General features: G+C 48.3%; 1 protein-coding gene across 1 annotated transcript; it reads right to left on the bottom strand.

Moving 5' to 3' along the window:
* Positions 1-384: 384 nt before the first annotated feature.
* Positions 385-26,923, bottom strand: SPINT2 (serine peptidase inhibitor, Kunitz type 2). Its single transcript, XM_012774757.3, has 7 exons — positions 26,411-26,923; positions 7,925-8,095; positions 5,287-5,346; positions 3,967-4,020; positions 2,717-2,878; positions 2,389-2,427; positions 385-1,037 (listed from the first exon to the last, which is right to left on the bottom strand). The coding sequence occupies exons 1-7, from the start codon at positions 26,514-26,516 to the stop codon at positions 871-873; spliced, it is 759 nt and encodes a 252-aa protein (XP_012630211.2). The 5' UTR covers positions 26,517-26,923; the 3' UTR covers positions 385-870.

The raw sequence follows: 26,923 nt of genomic DNA, 5'->3' as shown, positions 1-26,923 counted from the left end.
TTGTGAAACCCACTCCAATCACAGGAAGGTCTGGGTCTTCCCTGGACGGGGTGTGTCCTTTTTCCAACCCTCCAAGGCAGTGTTTCGAGGTGCAGGTTAGGGTCCACGGAAGGTCATCGAGGTTGTGGCCAGAATTTTCAAGAAGTGAAATAGAATGAGCAAACATCAGAGTTCACCACAGGCAGTGAGGCTGAGTAGTGCTGCTTGGCGAAACTTTGTGGGCACTTGGGAGAATGTAAATTTTATTTCACACTGCCGGCTGCAGTCAAGAAGATCTGAAAGACGCTACTTTCAGGGGTCTCTTTCTAGAATGGGACATCTCACACAGTGTCGTATGATAATTTTGGTAGAATTTAAGTTCCATTAAAAAAAGAAAGCACATGCTGAATTTTAAAAGGGAAGGCCCTTTTTATTAAACTTGTACATTTTACTTTCTTCCTTTCAGAATCCTAATAAAAAAAAAAACTTCTGTTTATGCTTAAAAAAACACGAATCAAACAAACCAAAGGAACTACTGTAGCATAACTTTTGTGATGAGAAAGGACGCAATGAAATTCAACATAAGCAAAGAAACTACGCCTGGAGGAAAGAAAAATAATGATCCAGGAAAGAATCCTTTAGGGGGGAAAAAAAGACAAAAAATAACGAGGAAACGACTGGGGCTGCTGCCCCCCCCCCCCCAGTGGCGACGTGGCCAAGAGCCCTTCCCTAAGAGCATCTCCAAGTAAATCACCGTGAGACCAGAAAGCAGCTTTCTCACCTTCTGGAGTAACAAACACACCAAAGCCCTAATGATCTCACAAATACAAATCAATCACTCTATTTTAAAAAAGCACACACACGCCCCCGTCCCCCCCGGCGGCGGGGCATTCACAAGACGTATGTGTTCTTCACCAGCTGCTCCTTGTCGTCCGCAGAGCTCCAGACGGTGCGCAGGGCACGCTCCTGGTTCCTCCGTGCCAGCCGGATCAGGCAGACCACGGAGGCTCCCAGGAAGAGGATCAGGACCATCACGAACAGCCCTGTCAGGACCACCACTGGGGACGAGAGAGAGGCCTCAGGACTGGCGAGACGAGGAGGGACACAGCCAGAGCGGGGCAGGCCGGCAGCTCACCCCGGACATGGGGAATCTAAGCGGGCTCAGGGCGAGGACCAACGCCCCCTCCAACCCAGGGGGCTGGAGAACTGCAGCTGGGGAGAACTCTTGACACAGCCTGCCACCAAGGACATTCCCCGAAAAATGGAAATACCACGCCATGTGCACATCCAGACTGGGTATTTCGTTTTCCTTCTTTGTGAACTAAAAACCCACTTCGACTCCGCACTCCCCGCCACCTCTCAGGACAAGCCGTACGGGAGCCCCAGGGCTAAAGATGCGCGGGTGTAAAATACCCTGACCTTTGGTGTATGTAACAGCAAACCCCAAAGGCTGTGTTCACAGCAACAGAGAAGGATGTGACCCTGCAGGTGGCCGAGGTGGCTGAGAGCCACCTGTGGAATGAAGTCAGGGTGGAGGCCAGGGTGGATTAGGTACGGTGCTGGGAGGGACCCTTTGCTCCCAACTGCCAGGCAAGTTCAAGGTGCCCCACTGCAGTCCACTGGCCAGTTAAGATGCTTTTTCTCAGGTGGGGCTCCATCTAAGGAATGTGACCTTCCGTGGCAGCCACCTGGCCCCCTCCCCAACTTGGCTGCGGAACTTTAGAGCTGGCCGTGTTGGGTCCCCCTCTCTTCAGCTCCACCCACCACCGCTCCAGACCTGCCTGCTTTCCGGCCCGCACCTGCCAAACCAGGTCCCAGCTCTAGCCCCAGCAGACGGGCAGGCCCGGTCTTGGCTCCTTAATAGGGAAACAGGTCGAGAGAGAGGCCAAACCAGTGTGGCGGGTCCTTTGTGCCAACACCACCAACCGCACTCAGCTCACAAACAAAAGTGAGAGGACACCCTCCCCCCTCCTGGGTAGACCCGACTGCCTGGGGAAAACAGAGGCCCCTGGCCCGCCAGGCCCTCCGTCCTGTCACCCGTGACCAACTTTTCATACCCTACAGCAGCCAAGTTCCCTCCATACCTCTGGCCAGCCTCAGGCTTGTGTTCGCCAGTCCCCCACACCTAAAAGTTAGCCCTCGTCCCCTAGTAATCCGGACAGCCAGGCAGAGCCTGCCTGGTGAACTACTGACTCACTCCAGCCGCCTGTGTACACTGCACAGTGGGACAAGGAGCCACCACATGTTCCAAGCTGCCTTGCCGTTCCTGTGTGGAAACAACTTTCTACCAAAAGATGTTTACAGAGAAGGACAATCTGTCCAAGCAAAACCACAGCTGGGCAGAGCTGAGCTCACTCAAGGAAGGAAGGGGACAGGCAGATGGCAGAAGGAGGGCAAGGGGCCGTTTACCTTTCGTGCCAGGGGGCAGGACAGGATATAGCTGCTTGCCTGGAAGAGAACACACAGCCCAGAGAGGTCAGCTCACAGTCCCGCCCCAGCCCCACAGAGCTTCCACCAACCCAGGATCCCCCTCAGCCACGGGGTCTTCAGAGGGGGCTCCCTCTGAGGGACTTCTTCCAGCTCTTCTAGGGGCTCTGAGGTCTTGCCACCCCAGTGGGGTCCAAAGGGCAAGCATTCCCAAGGCCCTCATCTTGGGGATGGGAAATGGACTGGAGTCCTCAAGGGGAGGGCTCATCGCCTCCACCGCTCCTGGGATTGAGGAGGCAGGCACACTCACCAAAGCAGCGGTGCATGCACGCCTCCTCGGAGGCGTAGCTATTCTTGTTGCCCTGGCAGCCTCCATAGATAAAGTTATCGCAGGCGTTCTTCTCAGCATCAAAGTACCAGCGCGGGAAGGCTGCGCGGCAAGGCCCCGTGACCGCCTTGGCAGTGCAGTATTCTAGAGCAAAACAGCCCAAGGAACACAAGTTAGCAGGGCCCTGGAGACGTGCAGTCGAGCTAAAATGCTCCACAGTTGGAATACAGCTTCAGTCAAGGAAGAAACATCTCTCTGGTAAAGAAACTTGTAAGTAAATCACAGACAAGGCCAGTCTGGCCCCTCTGACAACTCTGCTCTACATTTTTTTTTTTTTTTGAGACGGAGTCTTGCTCTGCTGCCCAGGCTAGAGTGCAGTGGCATCACCATAGCTCACAGCAACCTCAAACTCCTGGGCTCAAGGGATCCTCCTGCCTCAGCCTCCCGAGTAGCTGGGACTACAGGCTCGTACCACCACACCCAGCTAATTTTTCTATTTTTGTTGTTTTAGTTGCCCGGCTACTTTCTTTCTATTTTTAGTAGAGACGGGGTCTCACTCTTGCTGAAGCTGCTCTGGAACTCCTGACCTCAAGTGATCCTCCCGCCTCAGCCTCCCAGAGTGCTAGGATTACAGGTGTGAGCCACCGCACCCAGCCCACATTTTCAAATATCTTCTCTAGAGCCTACGCTGTGTTTGAGAGGCTGAGGCAGGAGGACCACCTGAGCCCAGAAGTTTGAGGTTGCAGTGAGCTATGATGACACCACTGTACTCTAGCCCAGGAGACAGAGGAAGACCTTGTCTCGAAAAAATAAAATTGAATTTAAAATAATAAAAGATTGTGTTAATCTGGCGATTTCTCTATGCCAGGTACTGTTCTAGGCAATGTACATGTATTGACTCAGTCTCTATGAGACCCATCCTGGGACCCTCATTTTATGCATGGGAGCCCTGAGTCACTTGCCCACACCACACAGCTGGGGAGAGATACAGAGGTAAATTCCAGAACCATGCACTGTGCTGCCTCTTAAAGCAAAAGTTCTCCACTGTCACACCCCGCTCCCTGGTGGCTGGGGACAGCCATGTGAGGCCAACTCTAAGCCCAGAGTGCTACCACCTGGGAAGGTAGGGAGTCCTGCTCCACAATTTCCTTAATGGAAATCCACAAGTGCTTCTCAGTCCTCAACTAAGAAAACCCGTTGTGCCCCACATTAAAATTATTTTTTTGTTATACCTTCATAGTTGAAAATATCGCTGGAGAGGTCATCAGGATCCTGTCTTCTGGGAACTGAAACACAAACATCTGTGTCAGGGAGGCTGGGACAGACACAGGACATGTGGCCTAGCTGGGCTGACTCTACGAGGGCCCACTGAGGGGTGTGGAGACCCTTCCGTGGGCAGCGGGCAGCTGTGCTCTCACCCCTCCCCCGCCCTTACAGGCTCTAAAGCACACACTGAACGAAGGCTGGACAGGGAGGCCCTGCCGGCTCCTTGGCAGTTACTAAGGAAACTACTCCCCGCCAGTTGCTGGTGTGATGAGGAAGACCGTCTTGTTCATACTTTCTGACACAGCAAGGAGGGCCTGCACCTCCTGGGGAAATCTGCTTCTTAAACAGGATGGAAACCAGAGTTCATCGTGCTGAGGCCGCACGGCTCTGGATGCCTCAGAGAGGCCAGCAGGGGATAAGCAGCGAACCCGGGCAAAGCAATGCCAGGGAAGGACAGGGTGCCGGCCTAGCAAACCTGGAAAGTGACTCTAGCCTAACTCTCCAGCATTCCCCGAGCCGGCTGACCCCAACAGTCACTGAACTAAAACCCTGACTCGCACACGGGCACTGGCACCACAGTCGGAGGTCCAGAGCAGACTTCTGCCCATACCTTTGGTGCAGGGGAGTCCGGGCCTCCGACGGGGGTGGGGTTTGTGTCCCTCCCTCCACAGAGGGTCTCCCTTGCCCAGCTGAGCCCACTGCCCGGGGACTGGCTGCTGGAAAAGCAGGGCTGGCCCCCTAAGGGCACATTTGCTACCTGGCGGCCATCGGGACCACTCACTCGAGGCTCCCGCTGCAGAGTCCTTAAAGCATGAGCGGGGGGCAGCTGCTGCCAGCATTACAGAGCGAGCTAACACAAGGCTCGAGATCAAGTTCTATGGTGGAATGGCAAGACACACGTGGCAGAGGACACAGGACTTAGCTCAGGGAGGGAGACAGCAACAGACAAGGAGCAAAGGAGACAGAACAGAGGGCGGGTGGCGGAGGGGAGACAGCACAGCAGGTCGAGGCCTAGAGCCTCGTGAGCAGTGGCCACCTGGATCCCCCGTCATCCAGGAGGAGGCTGGGGCCAGCCGGGAAGCACTACAGAACCCCGGTCTTTGTGTCAGCTGGACATGTGCCCTCTGCCATGTAAGCACGCCGGGGCCAGAGCAGGCAGCCCAGGTCAGTTCTGAGTCAACAGAACCAGGAGGTGGGAACCCTTCGCAATTCCCACATCACAAGCGTCCTTTCACAATACCCATCTGGGTGGCCCTCACTTCATCCTGGTCTTTTTAAGAACCTACCACTCGGGACAGAGGAATCTGCTCCATTCTTGCTGGCGGCCAAATCACCAATGGAATTCTCTGCAAGGGGACAAATAAACACCACAGTGAGAAAGGGCACCTCCAAGACTGCCCTGCCCGGTGGGAAAACACTGAGCTGTATCCGAGCCCTTGTCAGTCTGTCCTGTGTGCCTCTCGAAGCACTCCCATTTCTCTTTTAGGTGGGACCTTCAATGTGCATGATAAACCACAACGGGCGCACCACAACTTGGAAATAAGGAACCAAGAATGCTCTCTGAGGATTAAACTTTCAGATCAACTTGCAGAGAATCAGAGCAAGGAGTGACTATAAAAAGGCAGAATGGCTTCCCGGGCCAAATAATCTGTTGAATTGTATCAATCACCTCAACAATTAATAAGTTAAGAGGGTACACAACAGTGTAAATGTACTCAACACCACCTGAACTATACATTTAAAAATGGTAAAAATGGGCCGGGCGCGGTGGCTCACGCCTGTAATCCTAGCACTCTGGGAGGCCGAGGCGGGCGGATTGCTCCAGGTCAGGAGTTCGAAACCAGCCTGAGCAAGAGCGAGACCCCGTCTCTACTATAAATAGAAAGAAATTAATTGGCCAACTAATATATATATAGAAAAAACTAGCCGGGCATGGTGGCGCATGCCTGTAGTCCCAGCTACTCGGGAGGCTGAGGCAGTAGGATCACTTGAACCCAGGAGTTTGAGGTTGCTGTGAGCTAGGCTGATGCCATGGCACTCATTCTAGCCTGGGCAAAGTGAGACACTGTCTCAAAAAAAAAAAAAAAAAAAAAAATGGTAAAAATGAAAAATTTTATGCTATGTAAATTCCCCACACATGAAAATTAGGGAGTGGGTGGAGAGGCCAGCTGATCCAGGAGGGAGGGAACCCCAGCTCCCCTGCTGCCATTAAACAGTCACCTCGCAAACTAGCTCCTCTCATTCTGCCTTCTTCACGCAGCTATCTTCCGGCAGTTTGGCCGAGAGGTTTGCCTCTGTGGACTAAAGGCGCAGGCACAAAGACATGTCTATTCCCCGGGGTGGTTCTGGTTCTCATTATAAATTAATAAACTGGTCTCCTCATTCTCATCTGCTCCCCGCAGAGCCCGCCTGCCTGGAAGGGAACATGCTGGCAAAGGACCCCAGGCGCTCGTTGCTCTGGCAGGTTTTAGCTCTTTACAGACTCACACGAGAGCACGCTCAGGAGACACACTGGATTCACAATCAGATGCCAACAGATGAGCTTTCTGGGCCTTGAGATAGGGCTGGACTCTGGACCACCTCCCGGGAGACAGCTTACCTGCCTTCTCCCAGCAAAACACAGCCACCCCTGTCCCACTGTGGCGACAGGCTGTCTCAGTGCCCACTGTCTGAGAGTTCTCGGCACCAGCTCTCTTCCTGAGATGGCAGAAACCAGCACAGGCAGGCACATCTGCTACAGGCACCTCCTGACTGGGGTGGCACGGGAAAGGTAGTGAAAAATATTCCCCCTATGATTTCACACCAAATCACCGCTGGATGGAAAAACACAAATACCAAAAAGGGTATTTTCCTTAGTCACCTCACCAGGTGTCGAGGTTGCCAGTTACCTCTAAGAGGTGAGGGACGGCCTGCATGATCCAGAAACAATACCCAGGCCCTGGCTCTCTAATCACTTGCCGAGCGTCCGCTAGGCACCAGGCACAGAGATGTCAGTAAAATTCTCCTCACAGTACTCAGTCACCTCCAGGTATGTGTGCTCGTGTGCTGTGTTTTAAACCTGAGGTCACGGCCAAGGCCACTGTTGTTTTTCCTCTCTTTACACGTGACTTTCATAAGCATATCTGATCTCTGAACGCACAGCTGGAAGCCAAGAGGGAAGGGAGCGGTGGGCGCCAGCACATCGTCCCCACATAGAATCGTCATTTCCAGGCAGAGTGTCAACCCCAAGACATCAAGAAAAGAGGTGTGGAGTCCCGTGCCGATGTTGGGGAGAGTGCCGCTGGAAACCCTTAAACCCTCCGGTCTGCACATCTCACTGCCATCAGCTCTCAAGGAGTCCCTCACAGCTCGGCTCGGAGCCAGGGCATGCTGTTGCGGGCTGGAGGTTTTTATTCGAACTGTGAGGCTGTCAGGGTCAACGTTACCTTGACTCCACAGAACCCCTCGCAGGTGAGGGCCAGTGAGGAGGGATTCCAGCACATATGTTCGTTTTAACTTGACCTATAACTTGGCTGGGTGAGCTATTCGAGTCATTTGTCCCAGAAGTAAAAATAACCCTGTGGCCAGCCTTGTCGGAGTGGACGGCGAGGCCTCTGCTCGAGAAGGGATGGCCACTTCCTCCTCTGCCTGGTCTGGTGTGCAACTCGCACTCAGAAGTGGGAGAAGGGAAGTGGGCAGAGGCCAGGTCACACTGCCCCCCAGCTCCCCCCTGCAGCCTAGCTCCCCTTTCTGGGAAGAGGAGGAGGAAGGTGCCACTGTGCACTCACTGTACGGCCGCCGGGACCTTCACTGCACCTGATCCTTCTGCTTTTTAAAACATCCCCAGATCCTGCTGTGAAGAACTAGCAAAGAGCAAAAGGCGTCCACAGCCCAATTAATAGATTTCCCCTAAGTAGTAAAATTGCCTCACGACCACTGTCTTACCTGTGACACCAGCACATTTCTTGAGACACTCCTCTTTGCTCTGGTAATTGTTGGCATTTCCTCTGCAGCCTCCATACACAAACTGCTGGCAGGATCCATCAGTGACATTGTACCACCACCTGGGGATGGAGGCCCGGCATCGCCCCACCACCTTCGAAACCAGGCAAAAGTCTGAAACACAAGGCAGAGCGCTGTTAGCTTGCTAGGGCAATCCTGCAACAACGGACATGACAAACACATAGTGCAGGAGGTGGCCAACAGCATTCCAGATCCCCAAGAGCCGAGCCAGATCCTAAGCTAACAATTCCTCAGTGAGCTGTTTCCAAAGCCCGGGGTGCCAACAGGACAACTTAGCGCTTCCTTCCTTGTATAGGAAAGAAACATCCTCTAACAGCAAAGATACCAACTGCCCACTGAACCGTACTGCAGTCGCGTGTTGATTCTGTCCCTGCCCCCAGTATCAGAGACTCGCACATCCAGTAAAGAAACATGACTTTTAAAGGCAAAAAAAATAGCCCGGCACGGTGGCTCACATGCATAATCCTAGCACTTTGGGAGGCTGAGTCAAGAGGACCTCTAGAGTTCAGGAGCTCGAGATCAGCCTGAGCAACAGCAAGATAGTAAAATTAGCTAGGCCTCCTGGCGCATGCCTGTAGTCCCAGCTACTCAGGAGGCTGAGGCAGGAGGATCGCCTGAGCCCAGCAGTCTGAAGTTGCAGCGAGCTATGACGACACCACTGTACTCTACCCCGGGCAACAGAGCAAAACCCTGTTTCAAAAAAAAAAAAGCGAAAACCCCAGACTCTAGGAGCCCTCTGCATGCTGCTCCATGCTCAGGGAGTTTAGCACTGAAAGGTCAGGGCTGGAGAGTGAGGCTGGGAAGCAGGTCCCCTATCAGTGCCCTCACACGCACTTTTCCCGTCCACTCTCCACCAGGGCAGGCCACATACGCTCAAATTGCCACGAGAACCTCAGAAAGAAGTTCTGACTCTAGTTCCCCCAGCTCGCTCCACAGGCAACTCAGGTCATGCCACTGCTCCAGCGCTTGTCACAGCTCCCATCTGAGCACACCAACATGGCCCTGGGTTTCAGGGGGCCCCCAAATCTGGTCCTACTCTAGTAAAAGGGAAACAAAATGATGTTATAAAATCTCAGCCAGACACATTTGCTTGCAAAATGCTAGAGGTCTCTGCTCTCTAAAAAAGGAGAGACAAACAAGTGCTAGAAGTATCACTAACACCTAAAGGAGCCTTTCTCCTTGAAACTTGAAAAGGAAATAACCACGTGATTCCATGTCTGCACCACCATGTCACCCCCCCACCCCCGGCCTCCACCCAGCTCTGCCTGCTCAGCACAAGGGCCTGGCCCAGGGTGCTCAATAAATATGTCTCAAATAAAAGCATCCCAGAGCCCAGTGCTTGCTTGTTGTCATTTACTCCTCTCTAGCTGTTTTCATGTTTGTTAGGTTTACTTTACCACCTAAGGATAATCTTCAAAAGCACAGAGTGCAGGATTTGTGCTTCCGTTGTGTCTCCCAAAGTATGTCACAGCGACGGACATGAAACTAGATGTCTCACAAAACACCAATCTATAGACAAAAAAGGTTGCTATTGTGCAAAACACACACACACCAGGAACTGCCCCGCACGCCAATAAATCACAGGTAACGAGGACAGCAGAAAGAGCACATTCTGATGCAAGAAATTTTCTATCATTTGAAAGCAACCACCAATTAAATCACCAGTTAAAAAGCACCTTATCTGGACATTTCAGATGCATGAAATCATACAACATGTCCATAAAAGGCAAATCAATAGAGACAAGAAGGAGATCCGCGGTTGCCTGGCGCTGGGGGTGGGAATGGGGAGTGACTGCAAATGGCTACAGGGATCTTTAGGGGATGATGAAAATGTTCTAAAATTGGATTGTGGTGGTAGCTGCACAGCTCTGGAAAATGTACCAAAAATTCTTGGAGCATATACTTAAAATGTGTGATTCTATGGTATGTAAAGCCTTTTTATAAGGGGCACCTTTTGTCCGTCACACAGCAAACAGAACCAGCTGGGTGTACACCTTGAGCAGGTACTTTTAACAATATGCCAAAGGTCGCAGCACATACACAATCAAGGTCCAGGGAAAACACAGCGGAGTTCTCTGCCAAATGACTCTGCCCAACTCACACGGCCCTCAAATGCCCGAGGCAGGACTGTCACCAACAAGACAATATTTACAGGACCCACACAGGATCCAGTTATGATCTCAAACTGAAAACATCACCAAGGCAGGGAGCACCCAACTGCTATGGAGACATCAACAGCCTATCTGGCTGGGCGCAGTGGCTCACGCCTGTAATCCTAGCACTCTGGGAGGCCGAGGCGGGCAGATTGCTCAAGGTCAGGAGTTCGAAACCAGCCTGAGCAAGAGCGAGACGCTGTCTCTACTACAAGTAGAAAGAAATTAATTGGCCAACTAAAATATATATAGAGAAAAAATTAGCTGGGCATGGTGGTGCATGCCTGTAGTCCCAGCTACTTGGGAGGCTGAGGCAGTAGTATCACTTGGGCCCAGGAGTTTGAGGTTGCTATGAGCAAAGCTGATGCCACAGCACTTACTCTAGCCTGGGCAACAAAGTGAGACTCTGTCTCAAAAAAAATAATAATAATAATAAAATAAAATAAAAAAAAAAAAGGAGCCTATCGGATGGCCCACCATGCTGACAGTCCTGGTGGTCACCCTGACTGCTTTGTGTCTCTGCTTCCTAAGCAGTTTCAGAAAAAAGCAGTTTTTTAGAAAAAAACACTTAAGGGAGGAATTGTAAACCGTAAGTGGGTGGATTGGACGGTGTGTTGATTATATCTCAATTAAAACAAAAACCAAAAGCCTGTGGGAAGGCCCAACAAAACTCAAGGCAGCAGGGCAGGGAGCACCAGACACCGGGCCAGGGAAGGAAGCGGGGTGGCCGCAGCATAATGGCAGGCATTGGGTGGCTTTTCACAAGCAGGCTGCCAGGTGCATGCTACCTGCCAGGTATGGAAGCCTGAGAGTGTGGAAAGCAGGAGAGGAAAACTGCCTATCCAGGACAGTCAGCTCGGTGAATTCGACACCGCCCAGAATCCAGCTCAGACACACTCCCAGCAGTACCCCCGACACTGATGACACACAGGCATGCTGATCTAAGCTACAAAGCACGCAAGATGACACACAAAGCCAGAGTGCCAGGTGGTAACTGAGCACCAGGTGATCAATTTACAATAAGAAAATCAATCGTCAAGCAGGTAGGACATTTACGTTAAGCACGTCACCCTGGAAAGCAAGCTTGCCTGGAGTCAGAATAAGAAAAGTCTACTGATAGCCTCCGAGATGCACGGCTGACCAGTGCCTCCCCTGGACTGCGGTGCTCTCTCTGCACATGTGCGGGCACCTTCGTGACAAGTCCTACGGGCCTGGGAAGCCATTCTGTGTCTAGACAGCTGCTCACGTCTGCTCTGGATTATCACACACCGATTTAACAGTGTAAGTTCCAGAAGGCAGCCTTATTTTCAGGTTTCTTGGGTGAAGTAGGAAAGAAAGGGAGGACCCTCACTGCTGTCTGTCCTGGTGGAATTTAGAAGTATCTCTCTCTTTTTTTTTTTTTTTTTTTGAGACAGAGTCTCGCTTGTTGCCCAGGCTAGAGTGAGTGCCATGGCATCAGCCTAGCTCACAGCAACCTCCAACTCCTGGGCTCAAGCAATCCTTCTGCCTCAGCCTCCCGAGTAGCTGGGACTACAGGCATGCGCCACCATGCCCGGCTAATTTATATTTATTTATATATATATATTAGTTGGCCAATTAATTTCTATTTATAGTAGAGACGGGGTTTTGCTCTTGCTCAGGCTGGTTTCGAACTCCTGACCTCGAGCAATCCGCCCGCCTCAGCCTCCCAGAGTGCTAGGATTACAGGCATGAGCCACCGCGCCCGGCTAGAAGTATCTCTTTATTAAGAGAAAACTTGGACTAAAAACATAGTATATCTGGAAAGACTGTTTTTATCACTTTGTGTGTATTTGAAAATTTTTATAATAAAAAGAAAAGACTTCTTTTTTACTCAAATTTCATCAGAGTAAAAGAGTTCTAAGTAGCAGATTAATTGGCTGAAGCTAGGTCCAATTAGGACTAAATTTAGGCCAGGTGCGGTGGCTCACGCCTATAATCCTAACACTCTGGGAGGCTGAGGCAGGAGGATCGCTCAACGTCAGGAGTTCGAAATCAGCCTGAACAAGAGTGAGACCTCATCTCTACTAAAAAATAGAAAGAAACTAATTGGCCAAAAAAATTAGCCGGGCATGGTGGTGCATGCCTGTAGTCCCAGCTACTCAGAAGGCTGAGGCAGAAGGATTGCTTGAGCCAGGAGTTTGAGGTTGCTGTGAGCTAGGCTGATACCATGGCACTCTAGCCTGGGCAACAGAGTAAGACTCTGTTTCAAAAAAAAAAAAAAGACTAAATTTAACCATGTCACTATGTGCTAAGACAGACTCCTTTTTGTGAGTATGGAAAGAAGCTACTGGGCGAATGGAGGGAAGTCTCACTTTACCACATGCTTTTACTAACTAGTTTTTAAGAATCTGTGAAGTAGGCCAGGCGTGGTGGCGTGGCTCATGCTTGTAATCCTAGCACTCTGGGAGGCTGAGGCTGTGGATCGTTTGAGCTCAGGAGTTCGAGATCAGCCTGAGCAAGAGCGAGATCCTGTCTCTACTAAAAAAAAAGAAAAAGAAAGAAAGAAACTGAAAAGAAAGAAAGAAAGAAATTGGCCAACTAAAAATATATAGAAAATATTAACAGGCATGGTGGTGCATGCCTGTAGTCCCAGCTACTTGGGAGGCTGAGGAAGAAGGATTGCTTGAGCCTAGGAGTTTGAGGTTGCTGTGAGCTAGGCTGATGCCACGGCACTCTAGCCCAGGCAACAGAGTGAGACTGTTTCAAAAAAAAACAAAAAACAAGAATCTATGATGTAAACTTTTATTACTCTTGAGGCTTCAGAGAACTGAGATCATGAAAAATGATTTTGTTTGTTTTAGTTTGCTCGTTGTTTTAAAAGAGGCAGTGCTCCTTCAAGAAACACAGGCCATATAAACACTTCCACCACAAATAACAATACATTTTCTCTCTCATTGTCCTCCAATTATAAAAAGCCAAAAATACTCTGGTGTTTAAGACGGCTTCCATGATTTGTCATCTTCCTTTAAAAAAATTATTTTTTGCTGGGCATGCTGGCTCATGCCTGTAATCCCAGCACTTTGGGAGACAGGAGGATCATAGGAGACCAGCTTGAGCAACGTAGCAAGAACCTGTCTCTACCAAAAAAAAAAAAAAATAGCTGGGCATGGTGGGGCACACGCCAGCCTGGGCACACAACCCTGCCTCTAATAAAAATAGATAAAATTAATTTTCAAAAGTATTATGGCAGATTCGTATTAAAATCAAAATCAACCACAATGCAAAGCACTACATATTTTTTGACAGCTCATTACTTCTGCCAAGCCACTATACCAGGCACATTATGTGTACTACTTCTAATGGTCACAATAAAACTGTGAATCATGTAGTGACACCCCCACTTTACAAACAAGGACACCAAGGCTTGGGGTGGTTAAATATAGGCAAGCAGCAGAGCTGAAATTTGAGTTCACAGTGGTCTGATTAGAAAGCCCAGGCACTAATATAACCCCTCAGACCGACAGAAAGAAAAAGCCACTTTATCAACAGGCAGTGGGAAAAACACAGAACTGAAGTTGCCTAAAAGCCAAAACATTCCTCAGGGCCTTTATCACAATCTAAGGGCTCACCAAGGCCAGGCCTCTATTCTCAGTCACACTCAGTGACAGGGTCATGGACAGCACCAAAGCAAAGGAACTGGCCCGGGCTGAGGAGGAATCTGGTCGAATGTGGTTTTCAGAAAGTTGCTCCTTAATGAGCAGTTCTATTATTATATTATTAAGAAATGACAAAACGATGTACTGGGTTTAGAACAGTATTGGGGAACAATCATGAAAAACATGTCTCAAGTCCTATTTGTACGCTCATAAATGGTAGTGCAAGAATCAAGTACATCCTGTATGTTTTCAAAATGTAGACAGAAAAACAGGAAAATGCTAAAGGGTACCAAATTTGGATGCATTTGTAAGCTTCAGAATATGTAAGTAAAAATGGAATTCCTGACTTCAGGAAAGAGTAACAATCTTTGGGAAAAGCATCAGAAATGGTTAAAATCACACATTATCTCAAATATATGAACCTGACTTACAAAATCCTGGCAGGTGTTCTCAAATTAGCTACTGCTAAATTGCAAAACAGACTGGTCTTTGTGAACAACGTCCTGGAAAACAGGTTTCTCCGGTTCTGAAGTCACTAAAGCTTTAACCCAGACAACCAGCCAATGGCTCAGACAACTTGCTGGACAGATAACACTGTCCCCTTCTGACAAGCACATTACAGAATCTTTGGCTCCCAAGTACTACCAATCTAATTTAATTTTACCAGCTTAAGATAGTATCTAATCATTTTTCGAAAACACAACTGCAGCTGGGCCTACTTTGTAAAGTTCACTTTAATGGAATATTTCAAATATGCTGAAAAGTACTAAAAATACCATAATACTGATGTATCCACTTCATGGAATTCTAACATTTTCAAGGACTAAAATATTATGGATAGAGCTGAAACCCTTTGTATAGCACTCACTTCAATCCCACCTGCTCTCTCTCCCCTAAACTGAACTTAGTGTTTTCTTTAATCATGTTTTTATATCCATTCTGAGTAAGCTTACTTTTTTTTTTTTGAGACAGAGTCTCGCTTTGTTGCCCAGGCTAGAGTGAGTGCCGGGGTGTCAGCCCAGCTCACAGCAACCTCAAACTGCTAGGCTCAAGCAATACTGCTGGCTCACCCTTCCGAGTAGCTGGGACTACAGGCATGTGCCATCATGCCCGGCTAATTTTTTCTATATATATTAGTTGACCAATTAATTTCTTTCTATTTATAGTAGAGACGGATCTCGCTCTTGCTCAGGCTGGTTTCGAACTCCTGACCTCCAGCAATCGCCCACCTCAGCCTCCCAGAGTGCTAGGATTACAGGCCTGAGCCACCATGCCCGGCCTAAGCTTACTTTTAAAACAAGCACAAATAACTTTCCTAGGGTTACAGTCTGACAGTTTTTCTTCCCAGGGGAGCTATAAAGTGAAGCACATGGTCCCTCACCCCACTATATGCATGACAGGAAAGCCCTTACAGCCCAAAGCCACTTATGAAATCTTCCTCCTCTTTCTCCTCCTCCCCACCCCTCATCTGTTTTCTCTAGAGCAAGAGCCAGCAAACTCTTTCTACAAGGGGCCAAATAGTAAACACAGGCAGCAGGTACCTTGCACAACAGCATGGGATCACACAAAGCAATCTCATAATCAATGGGAAAAACGTTGAAAAATTTTTGTCAAAACATTAAAAACTTGGGCAGGGGTCAAGGGGCCGGGCGTGGTGGCTCACGCCTGTAATCCTAGCACTCTGGGAGGCCAAGCCAGGCAGATTGCTCGAGGTCAGCAGTTCAAAACAGGCCTGAGCAAGAGCGAGACCCTGTCTCTACTATAAATAGAAAGAAATTAATTGGCCAACTAATATATATAGAAAAAATTAGCTGGGCATGGTGGCACGTGCCTGTAGTCCCAGCTACTCGGGAGGCTGAGGCAGCAGGATTGCTTGAGCCCAGGAGTTTGAGGTTGCCGTGAGCTAGGCCGACACCATGGCACTCACTCTAGCCTGGGCAACAAAGCAAGACTCTGTCTCAAAAAAATAAATAAATAAATAAATTGGTGCAAACAAAAAAACAAAAAAAACAAAAAAAACCAAGAACCACAAAAACTTGGGCAGGGCACGGTGGCTCACGCCTGTAATCCTAGCACTCTGGGAGGCTGAGGCGAGAGTACTGCTCGAGGTCAGGAGTTTGAAACCAGCCTGAGCAAGAGCGAGACCCTGTCTCTACTATAAATAGAAAGAAATTAATTGGCCAACTAATATATATAGAGAAAAAATTAGCCGGGCATAGTGGCGCATGCCTGTAGTCCCAGCTACTCAGGAGGCTGAGGCAGTAGGATCGCTTGAGCCCAGGAGTTTGAGGTTGCTGTGAGCTCAACAGAGTGAGACTCTGTCTCAAAAAAAAAAAAAAAAAAAAAAAAAAAAAAAAAATTAAAAACTTGGTTATAGATGCACAGAGTAATGAAGAAATAGTAAAATGAGTTGTTTTGTTTTGTTTAAGAGACAGGGTCTCACTCTGTTGCCCAAGCTGGAGTACAGTGGCATGATCATAGCTCATTACATATAGCCTCAAACTCCTGGGCTCAAGTGATCCCCCTGCCTCAGTCTCCTAAGTAGCTGGGACTACAGTCATGTGCCACCACATCTGGCTGATTTTTATTTTATTTTATGTTTTTAGAAATGGGGTATCACTATGTTGCCAAACCTGGTCTCAAGCAATCCTCCTGCCTCAGCCTCCCTATCTGTTGTGATTACAGGCGTGAGCCACTGTGCCTGGCAAAAGTGTTTAATTTCTTTGCAAAAATATTACCAAGAGTAGTCTGAACAGTGCTTGGTCTTCTTATAACTTATGAAGTGGAGCAAACATCATTTCCAACCTTTTCTAGCAATTGCCAAACCCTTTTCTAGATTTGGATCAGCCTCTGATGTTTTATCCTTTGTTCTTGCAATGTCATGGAATGGTTCTGAGAGTTGCTTCACTTAGGAGGTTTTGCTTCCTCTGGGCTATCACCCAGAAAGTCACAGTGCCTTCCTCATTCCTGTGGCCAAGAGGGCCTGTGCTGAGTTCCCCTGGCTGCTCATCCAGAGTCTCTCCAATGGTGGAAGGAGGGGTCAGGATTCCAGTCAGCTAGTGCTCACATCCCTCCTCCTATGTGCAATCAGAGTTTCACTTCCAGGGGGTACCACTTTTTCTCTTTGCTGCACTTTTGTCTTTTTTGGTCAGTTCTATTACCCATTTTTGTGAATTGACACAGACATTCATCACTGGGAAACGAGGCACACAACTACATGCTCTGCTGTGTATGAACTGAGTAGCAGATGGGCAGTGACAAGCACTATGAGATTACGATCACCAGACCTGTGTGACTCACACAGCCATATGCAGGCTGAAGGGCTAGCAGCTGAAACTTGTAATTTACTCAAGTACCCACAGTTAATATACCATGGTAATTGAAATTTGAACCCTGCTGCTGGGGACCTGAAGTTATTTAATGAAACTTAGGTAAATGAAATTCCTGCACATAGAAAACATGCAAAGTAAGGACTGCCTTCACCTGGTCTCTGTGGCAACTATTCTGTCATCACAGCATAAAAGCTGCCATAGACGGTATGTCAACTGAATAACCATGGCTGTGTTCCAATAAAACTTTATGGACACTAAAATTTAATTTCACATAGTTTTCACGTCTCAAAATATTCTTTTGTTTTTTTCCAACCATTAAAAAATGTAAAAACCATATCCAGCTTGTAGGCTGTATGCTGGCGGCAACTCGAGCTACAGTTTGCCAATCCCTTCTTTGTTAGAGGATGTTTATAAAAAACATGCTGTTCACATTTTCCACTCCCACCATCCCAGAACTCATCAAGTCTCATCTGTGTGGTCAGAACCTACCACGCAGACTCCTAGAGTTCTCAGACTCCTGGAGTTCTCGTTCCTTATAATGGCCCTGACCACCTCGGGTTTACCTTTTGCCCCAAACGTTGAAGCATACCTTTCCATTGCTAAAAACTCAACTCTTTCCATTAAAGCCACTTGGAATTCTAAGGATAATGGCCAAGGGTAAATTATTTGCTATGGTAATCCCGAGACATTTGAAAATCATATTTTATGCAGAAAAGTAGAATAGGCTACAACCACTCCTCAGTATCAAAAAGCAGAGAAAAGCTCTGAAGAGTCATTTAATTAAAGAGTTTCAAAGAACAGGAGCAACTATTGCCACATCCACAAAACGCTTGGTATTCACAGACCTACAACAGCTAAAAATTCACCACCAAAATATCTTGTTTGTACTGGCTAACTTATGAGACATCCACACAGGGAAATAAGCACAACTGTTAAAAATACACAAATGTGTATGTGCCAGTACAGAAAAATGTCTAGACTATGAGAAGAAAAAAGCAAAGGAATGGTTTATATATATATTATGATTTCTTTTTTAACCTTTTAATTTAGCCACATAGATGAATCTACCTTTAGGGAAAGGAACTAGAGGAGGGAGAGAGTTTTTCTTTTTCCTTAAAAAGATTTTTAGGGGGTAGGCAGGGGAAAAAATTTTTTTAGAGCAGTTGTAGGTTCCCAACAAAATGAATAGGAAGGTACAGAGATTTCCCATTTCCTCATTGCCCCCACACATGCACAGATGATTTTCTTTTTCATCTGTATCATTTAGTAGTTTCAGTATTCTTATTTTGTGAATGTATTATTTTTATTATTTTTAATAGTCAACAGTGGTTTTATTTGGGTAGATTATGGTCCTTTTCATTTGCTTAAATTTTTCAGTTAAAAGATTGATTTCAGGCCGGGCACGGTGGCTCACGCCTATAATCCTAGCACTCTGGGAGGCCAAGCCAGGCGGATTGCTCGAGGTCAGGAGTTCAAAACCAGCCTGAGCAAGAGCGAGATCCGTCTCTACTATAAATAGAAAGAAATTAATTGGCCAACTAATATATATAGAAAAAATTAGCCAGGCATGGTGGGGCATGCCTATAGTCCCAGCTACTCGGGAGGCTGAGACACAAGGATCGCTTGAGCCCAGGAGTTTGAGGTTGCTGTGAGCTAGGCTGATGCTACGGCACTCACTCTAGCCTGGGCAACAAAGCGAGACTCTCAAAAAAAAAAAAAAAAAAAGATTGGTGGATTTCAAGCTGGGCATTGTGGCACACACCTGTAGTTCTAGCTACTTAGGAGGATGGCTTCAGCCCAGGAGTTTGAGGCTGGCCTGGGCAACAAAGTGATATCCCCATCTCAAAAAAAAAAAAAAATATTAATCTACCTGGTAAATAAAATCAAATGTACTAAATCCTTTAGTATCTAGAACAAACGATAAGTAGAAAGTGTTTGGTGAATAGCTATTTCACGTAAGCAAAGATGTCCACGTAATTTATAGTTTGGACCCAGGCACTGTTCAGAATGGAAGGGAGTGTTCTCAATAGTTACTATGGGACACATCGTGGCATAAACTGGAACCATCCAAAGTAAACTGGGCCTACTGACTGGGGATGTGGTCCTTGCCCTCCAGGGTTTGGCAATTAAGGAGGTGCCGCAAGACTCACTTGGATAGAAAAAATTACACAAGGTAAAATATTACAATCGCACCCTAAACTCAGAGGGTTTGTAAGCCATGTAGGTACAAAGGAAATGACCAAAGAGGGGTGACACAATAAGGAAGAGTCACTTCACAGATTAGAAGCCAGCCTACGATTTGGGAAGTTGTTCCAGCAAAGACCAAGGATTGCGCCAGTCCCTATCTGCCTCTTGCTTCCCGGGGCAGTTTTCCTGACCTCCCTGTGCTTATTTCCTTGTTCATAACATGGAACAACACTCCAAACAAAAATAAACTCTATATTCTTTGATTCAACAAGCCCCATACTCTGATTTAGGTCTGGCTAACTAAAAAAAAAAAAAAAAAAAAAATCACACAGACCACCGAGGCTTAGGAAGACAAGGCAAAGGTCTGACTATGGAACCATCATCATCATGTCCCTTTGGGTTAAGGCAGGAGTCCTCAAACTACGGCCCGCGGGCCACATACAGGCTGCCTAGCACATTTATCCAGCCCTCTGGGTGTTTTTGCCACCACTGCCTGTCCTCGTCCCGGCCCACAGTGAGCATTCTCCAATGGTCTGAGGGACAGTGAACTGGCCCCCTGTTTAAAAAGTTTGAGGACCCCTGGGTTAAGATGAAAGGCTGGGAACATTAGCGAAGACAACTATCTTGAGGACATTATAAATATAACTCAGCCCAAGTTGAAGGTCTGTCTGCACACGATTTATACCTGTCTAGATCTAATTAGTATAAATTTGGGGGGGGGCAAGTTTGTTAGCAAAAAGTCTCCTTTTGTGACCTCCCTCCAGACTTAGTTTCTTACTGTGGAATGTGCCATTAATCTTGAGGCTATCTTGACAATCCCTTGCCTGGGAAATAGCATTTGCTCTTAGTAACTTGAATTGACTTGTGAATGATGAAGCAGGAACTCAGTCAGTTTTCCCTCTATGGCCCCCATCAAGATAAATTCTGCAGGCTTGCAGGTTCATTACTTAAAAGGAATGCAAATAGGAGGTTATTCTCTGATACACAGTATAATATCGTAAGAGTGTCGTGAAGATTAAAGGAGTTTTAAATTCACTGTAAGCGCTTTAAACAATATTTGGCACAAAGCTTTTAATAGTAGAAACTTTACTTTTTATGAAGACTGGACTAATACTGGGACAATGGGAATGACAATGAAGAGAATGAATGCATCTCACCAGGGGTCTAACCGATCATGGCAACTGATAGGCTACAGGGGAAAAGGACATACAGAAAGCCAAACCTGCAACCTCAAGCCAAACATGATACAACCAACTCAACCCTCACTCCTCTACTTTGTTCTTCTGCTGTGCCACCATGGGCAAGGCATCAAGTGACTTGACTCCTTATCACCTAGAATATGACAATGGCAAATCATCACACGGGTCAAATTCCTGCCACACCACATGATCATGAGATCGTAAGTCCAGAGGAAGAAAGTGTGAGTGAAAAAAAGAAACATTACGCTTTGGATTCCCATTTGCACTTCAAGTATCTTTTCCCCAAGGAATGAAGCATCTTGAAATGTTTTGTGTGAGTGAAGAGGTACTGTATACCAGGGAGTACTCTAGGCTGTTTTAATACTATGAAACCAAATTCCAAAGTTGATATTTATTTTATAATCAACCTTATTTTAAGGTGATCTATAAATCTACCTGTTAGCTGGGTAGGTTCTACATATCTGAGTGCTTCTGTTTCCAGTACAGAAAGTTACTAATTAGCCATCTCCTCTAGGTTTGGGTGTCTGGAAGTTGTCATTATTAGGACAAGTAATTTAGAAACTTTAACCCTTAGGTATTTATGGGGAAAAAACATTTACAATGACAAACCCAACTTAAATTACAAGGCTCGTAAAATCCTAGTGTTTTAGATATAAAATCTTGGCATTCCAGATATAAAATATTTAGATAGAAAGGTTTACATTTCGTAAGCCATCAGCACAATGCAAACCACCACTCCTATCCACAGTCACTTCATATTCATCACTAAAATACAACTATAAATTCTATTCTCAGCCCAATCCATAATGAGAACTTAAACAGCCCATCTGAATAAGGTGGGAGGAAACAGCAGTTTCAAAGTCCTTCACGGAACTGGCTGCTGTTAAGTCACATTCAGGTATTCTCAACCGTTTGCGAATCATGGATCACTTCCAGAACTGATGAAAGCTACTGGAGCCTCTACCAACATTTTTCAAGCTTTTTTCCATTACAGCGCTCCACACCCTCCCCCAAAGATCTTGGGCCTTCGGCATCTATGTTCCAACATTGCTTCACGGGGAGTTTTCAAAAAGATCTTCTCAGAAACAATCCTTGAAATGACATCTGTAACCAGCATCTTACAACAGTGTCCATAATCCATACTCTAGTGCTCTGGGGTCATCTGTGATTCTGCATTAGTCACAGCCCAGTGGGCCAAGGCCTCTTGGGGTTATGGAAGTCATTTCAGTGTGACCCTTGCAGGGCTCTCTTCCCCTCCCAACTGAATCCCAGGCTAATCACCCTACCCTGTGGGCCTCAGGAAGGCAAACACAATGGGGATAGTAAACCGAGAAACAGGTGGGGAGGGTGAAGGCGGAGCCATTTGCTTCTCCAACACAGGCTGAACGCTCACATGCTGACCAGGGCAAAGGAATGTTTCTGGTGCTTTCTGGGTCGGCCACTCTCGCTTGGCGGACCTAAAGGCAAGGCCCTCAACAGTTACCACCTGAGGCCCCAAAGCCCACGTTTCCGGTGCCAAGTACACCATCCCGTACTGTGCTTTTCTTCACAGCACTCATCACCAGTTCAACTGGTCCTTTACCATATTGACTTCCTCTCACTACAACCTAACTACCATGGATGAGGGGTGTCTATTTTGTTCTGTGCTCTATTTTGAGAGCTGGAAACGGTTCCTGGCACTTGGTAGGTGCTCAATAAACATTTGTTGACTAAATCAATAAATATTTCAAACCGTCCTGGAACCAAACCGCCTTGCCCGCAGCAGGACAAGCACCTCCGCTATGGAGAACAGGAATAAGGAAGAGGCTACTTTGGAGAAGCCCCAGCTGCACTTTAGCTTTTATCTGTCATCTTATCTTTGACCACCAGGGTCACAACCATCCTGGGGGCTGGGTGAGGAGGAAGGGCTAGAAAGAATGGCAACTAATAATATGTTTATTGGAGACCGGCTGGGAAGTTCACCTTTTAGTTTAGGTTCTGGGGAAGCTGTAATTAACCCAGGAGGTTAACTGAAACTGAAAGGCTCTCAAATGAATGTTGCTGTCCTCTCTCCAGTGGAAATCCCCAAGAACAATTAACAAAGGACCATGAGCCAATTAACCATTAACACAAGTTCTGATGGCCCAGCTCAAAGCTATTGGCAGCAAGAACTACACTTAACTGACCACTCCCTAAAGGAATTTTCAAGGTTCTATTCTGAAGAGGAAATACGTTATCTGACCTTATACTGATCAAAATTACATATCTCAGGGCCTCCAAATACCAGGGATTTGTCACCTGGGGAAAAGAGAAAAAAAACTGATAAAAGGTTTTTCCCTAACAGTCATAATACACATACACACACACACTCACTGTACTGTACAATTCATCAAGAACTATTAGGTGTTGCCTACCTCCTTTTACTGAATAGAACATATTGTTATGGTGGGGGTCACAACCCAAAGGCCTAGAGAGACGGAGAGCAGGCAGGTCACTGCAATGAGGCAGGCTAAGTGACTATAGATGAGGAAGGGCGTAGGAGTAGTATATACCCTGCCCAAAGAGGCACTAAGCTCCAGCCCATGAATGCCAGGTAAGAACACAGGCCTGGGTTCTGGTCTGGTTCCACCATATCTTTATATTTTTCAGACAAAGCCAAAAGGAAAAAACAGTATCCTGCTCTGTCACTGGGCTAGAGTCCAGTGGCATCATCATAGCTCACTGCAACCTCAAACTCCTGGGCTCAAGTGAAGCGATCTTCCTGCTTCAGCTGCCCGAGTAGCTGGGACTACAGGTGTATGTCACTATGCCTAGCTAATTTTTCTATTTTTTGTAGAGACAGGGTCTCCCCCTATGTTGCTCAGGCTGGTCTCAAACTTCTGGCCTCAAGCAATCCTTCCGCCTAGGCCTCCCAAAGTGCTAGGATTACATGCATAAGTCACCACACTCGGCCCAAACTTCTACACAAAAAATTTCCAATTCTGGAAACTGTACAAGTCACACAAAGGCTGTGTGAGACTCCCTGGGAGTGGTCAGTTTATCATCTCTGCATGCTTTCCACTGCAGGCTAGAATTCTCACCTGAAGACTAGATCAGGGAGCGTTCTCACCTGGTGCAAGATCAGCTCACCTCTGTCTGCAGAGGTTTAGAGTCGGGACACTTTACCAAGCCTGCAAGCACCACACCCTTCCTACCTGCCCTCCACCACTTGGAGCTTCACCAACACGTCAATCATAGACTATCTCAGACTACACAATGCTTATCACAAGAAACCCCAGACTCCTGAGTTAGCACTTAGCCCCACACAACCTGTTTTGTCCCCATATCCCCTCCCCCAACTCCTGGGCACCAAACATTCTTGCCACCTTCTTACTCTAACCAGAATCTGGCTCCCCTCTGAGGACATGCCTCCTGTGGCCCTTCCAAGTGAGTAGGTCTCCTTGCTCCTTGGAGGGGCTTCAACTCTTCTTCCCTAGAAGCCCCCAGCTGCGAATCTTGCGTCATCAGAGTAGATTGTTCACCACCCCACCCTGCTTGCTAACCCAGGTCATCCCTCCTCTCTTCTCCACACTTTCCTCTCACGCTGCTCTTATCATCATTCCTGGTGATTTCCATAGCCTGCCAGTTTCCCAACTTCTCCTGCAGTGATGATCCTGTCCGTCCCTCCCTCTCATGGTCACCCCTAGACCTTGTCTCAATAACTGCAACCTCTTCCAAATCTCAACTTCACGCATCTCATGCCCACTATATCCTGCTTTTCTATGTCGTTCTCTCCAGAACCTCAACTCCAACAATCTGTTGGCACCACCCCCTTTCCACAGCCCCTCAGCCCCCTCATGTCTTCATTCTGATTAAATTCCTTGCACAACTATTACAATCACCCCTCTACGTTCTCTAGCACTCCCCCCTCTCCACATACTCCTCCAGCAGCACCTGTGCAGATGCGTGTGGCTGGAGAAACACCTCTTAGCGGGCGGGGACTGACCTTGCTTCCTGAGAAAACCAAAGCAATCGTAAAAGAGTGGGGAAAGAAATCAAAACTGCCTCCTGCCTCAGATGAAGCTGTTCAAGCTTTCAAACAAACAGAACTTCAGATAAGTGAGGGCATTAGTTCACCCGGCCAGACACTAGTACTTCTGAAAGGTCAGTAGGTCCAGCCAGCGACTGCAGTCAGGGAGGCCACTCTGAACAGGGAAGGCCTGTGCAGTCAGACCTGGCTTTGTCAAATACTACTGTTGTGTGACCTTAAACAAGGTCTACAACTTCACTACTGCACCAGGCTGTTTCAAGGATTAAACGACACATCCAAGTTCAGAGGAAGCACCAAATGTATCAGAGACCAGGTACATCTTAGCATAATTACTTCATTTGAAAAAGTCCAAAAGGGCTGCCAAATTCTGGTTCAGATTGCTAGGACGGTCAACCACCTGCATTCCTGATTCCTGCTCCCCTACAGCTGAGCCTCTCCCCACCAACTCTTTTTTTTTTTTCCTGCCTCAGGCACAGGAAAACCAGAAGCTACCACAGGAGATGACCTGGCATGTACTCACATCCTGCTTTCTCTTTTTTTCACTCAGTACACTGGCCTATAAAGCCTTAGGCCATCTCACTTCTGCCTACTTCCCCCACCTCCTAACCCCCTCCAATTTCCCCCTCCCTCTCTCCTGCTCCAGCCACGCTGGCTCTTTCCCTTCAATACAACCACACTTGTTCTGGCCTCAAGACCTTTGTGCTCCATTACCCTCGACTGGACACTGGTTCCCCAGGTCTTTGTGTGGCTGCCGCCTCTTCATTCTTCATGTTAGAGCTCAGATGTCACCCTCCTCAGAGAGACCTCCCCTGACCACCTAAGCGAAAGCCACCCCTCTCATCTTTCGTCACCCTGTGTACTTCTCCCTGTTCATTTACTTCTTAGTAATTTAACTCTTGTGGCAAGTGCTACGTAAATGTTCACTCACTGTCTCTCCCGCCATTATGTAAGCTCCGTGAATTCAGGAACTTGGCTTGTCTGAAGCAACTGTTATCACCAGTGCCAGCACCCCATCCCTGACACACAGCAGGGACTCAGTCGGTTTTGCTGAATCAATGAATTCTTCTTTCAAGAGAGCTCTTTTCAAAACCCGCTGGTGCTTGTCTGAAGCAGTTAAGGTTATAACAACACTTCTTCAAAGAGACCTTTCAGGCCACACTTCCTTAAAGTGTAGGGTTTTAAATCACCTTATCCACCACCAACCTCTAAGGGCCAATCCAAAGAATCCAATCCGGCTGCTCAATGCCAATACTATTACCCCAAGGCGCCATCACCCTTGCACAATTTCCTCCCCTCCAACACTTGCTTCTTTCTCCTTCCTTTGGCTATCACTGAAAAACACCTTCCATCTTGGGCAGCTACTCCACTGCAGCTGAACTAGAAAAAAAGGTCCTGAAAGGTTGATGTCCAACCTCCAAAAACGTGGGGGCCTCCTCACAGAGGCTAAAACGGCAACCAGGTCACCTAATCGAAGCCCCACCCTCTCAGGTCTGGCCTCCCTGGGTTTTCTTTGGCCATGGAACTTTCCGCTGCCAGGAAGAGGCTGGTCGTCCATACCGGCTCCTCACCCCATTCCTGCCACAGGAAAGGCCAGTGCCACTCCTTCTTGGTCAACAGCTCCCGTCTCCTCCCTCACCCGAAGGAAACTTTCTTACCCCAGGGGCCTCCGCCCGTCCTCACGTTCTCAAGGACGCCCAAAGCTCATTCTCAAGGTTCAATCCCCAGGACCGTCGCCACCACACCCCCTGAACGCCACTAAGTCGCCCCCAATTTCCTCCCCCGCCAATTCTCGCGCTCAGACCAATTTATCCCCCGACCCTGCCCCCTCACGCCCGCCTCCAGCCTCCCTCTCCCCCCCGCCCCGCCCCGCCCCGCCATCCTTTCTTCCCAGGACCCCCGCCCGGCCCTCACCGCGGATGTCACGTTCTCCGTCGGCCGCCGAGGCCCCGGAGAGGAGCAGCGATGTCAGCACAGCGAGGAGCGCCCGGCACCGCCTCTGCCCACACAGCTGCGCCATGACCCGCTCCGCCAGGACGCCCACGCGAGGCCTCGAGCCGCCGGCCGTTGGGGTCTCGCGAGCGGGGGCGGGAAGACCCTTGCCGCGCACGCGCACTAGAGGGCCTCGAGTTCAGGTACGGGCGCGGCCGGAGCGTCCGCAAGGTGCCGAAGCCTCTGGAAGCCCCTTTCTCGGACCTAAGGTGTGCGGATACGCTGCCTTCCACGCGCTCAGTGCTTCAGTCCGCTCGTCACTCGCCCCTTTGCCCCCCCGCGACACTCAGTAACTCTTCCCCACCGCTCAGCGCCCCTCGACACTGCCGGACGCTCCTGAGGGCGGCGAAGCCAATGGCGGACGCCGGGCAGCAGCTGCCGAAGGTGGCCGGCGGGGCAGGGGGCGGGCGCACCTGGCGAGGCGGGGCGTGTCGG

This window comes from Microcebus murinus, chromosome 16 (genome assembly GCF_040939455.1).
Source record: "Microcebus murinus isolate Inina chromosome 16, M.murinus_Inina_mat1.0, whole genome shotgun sequence".
Lineage (NCBI taxonomy): Eukaryota > Metazoa > Chordata > Mammalia > Primates > Cheirogaleidae > Microcebus > Microcebus murinus.
Note: the sequence above shows the minus strand (reverse complement) of the source record. Positions and strands in the feature narration are given on the sequence as shown.

What these genes read in the sequence shown, in the direction of transcription:
- SPINT2 (XM_012774757.3), bottom strand. Translation starts at nt 26,516, where the DNA reads ATGGCGCAGCTGTGTGGGCAGAGGCGGTGCCGGGCGCTCCTCGCTGTG. An exon ending in CGATATTTTCAACTATGAAG is followed by an intron (nt 2,879 to 3,966) that starts GTATAACAAAAA and finishes GTTTTGCTCTAG; the next exon opens with AATACTGCACTGCCAAGGCG. An exon ending in CCTGCCCCCTGGCACGAAAG is followed by an intron (nt 1,038 to 2,388) that starts GTAAACGGCCCC and finishes TCTCGTCCCCAG; the next exon opens with TGGTGGTCCTGACAGGGCTG.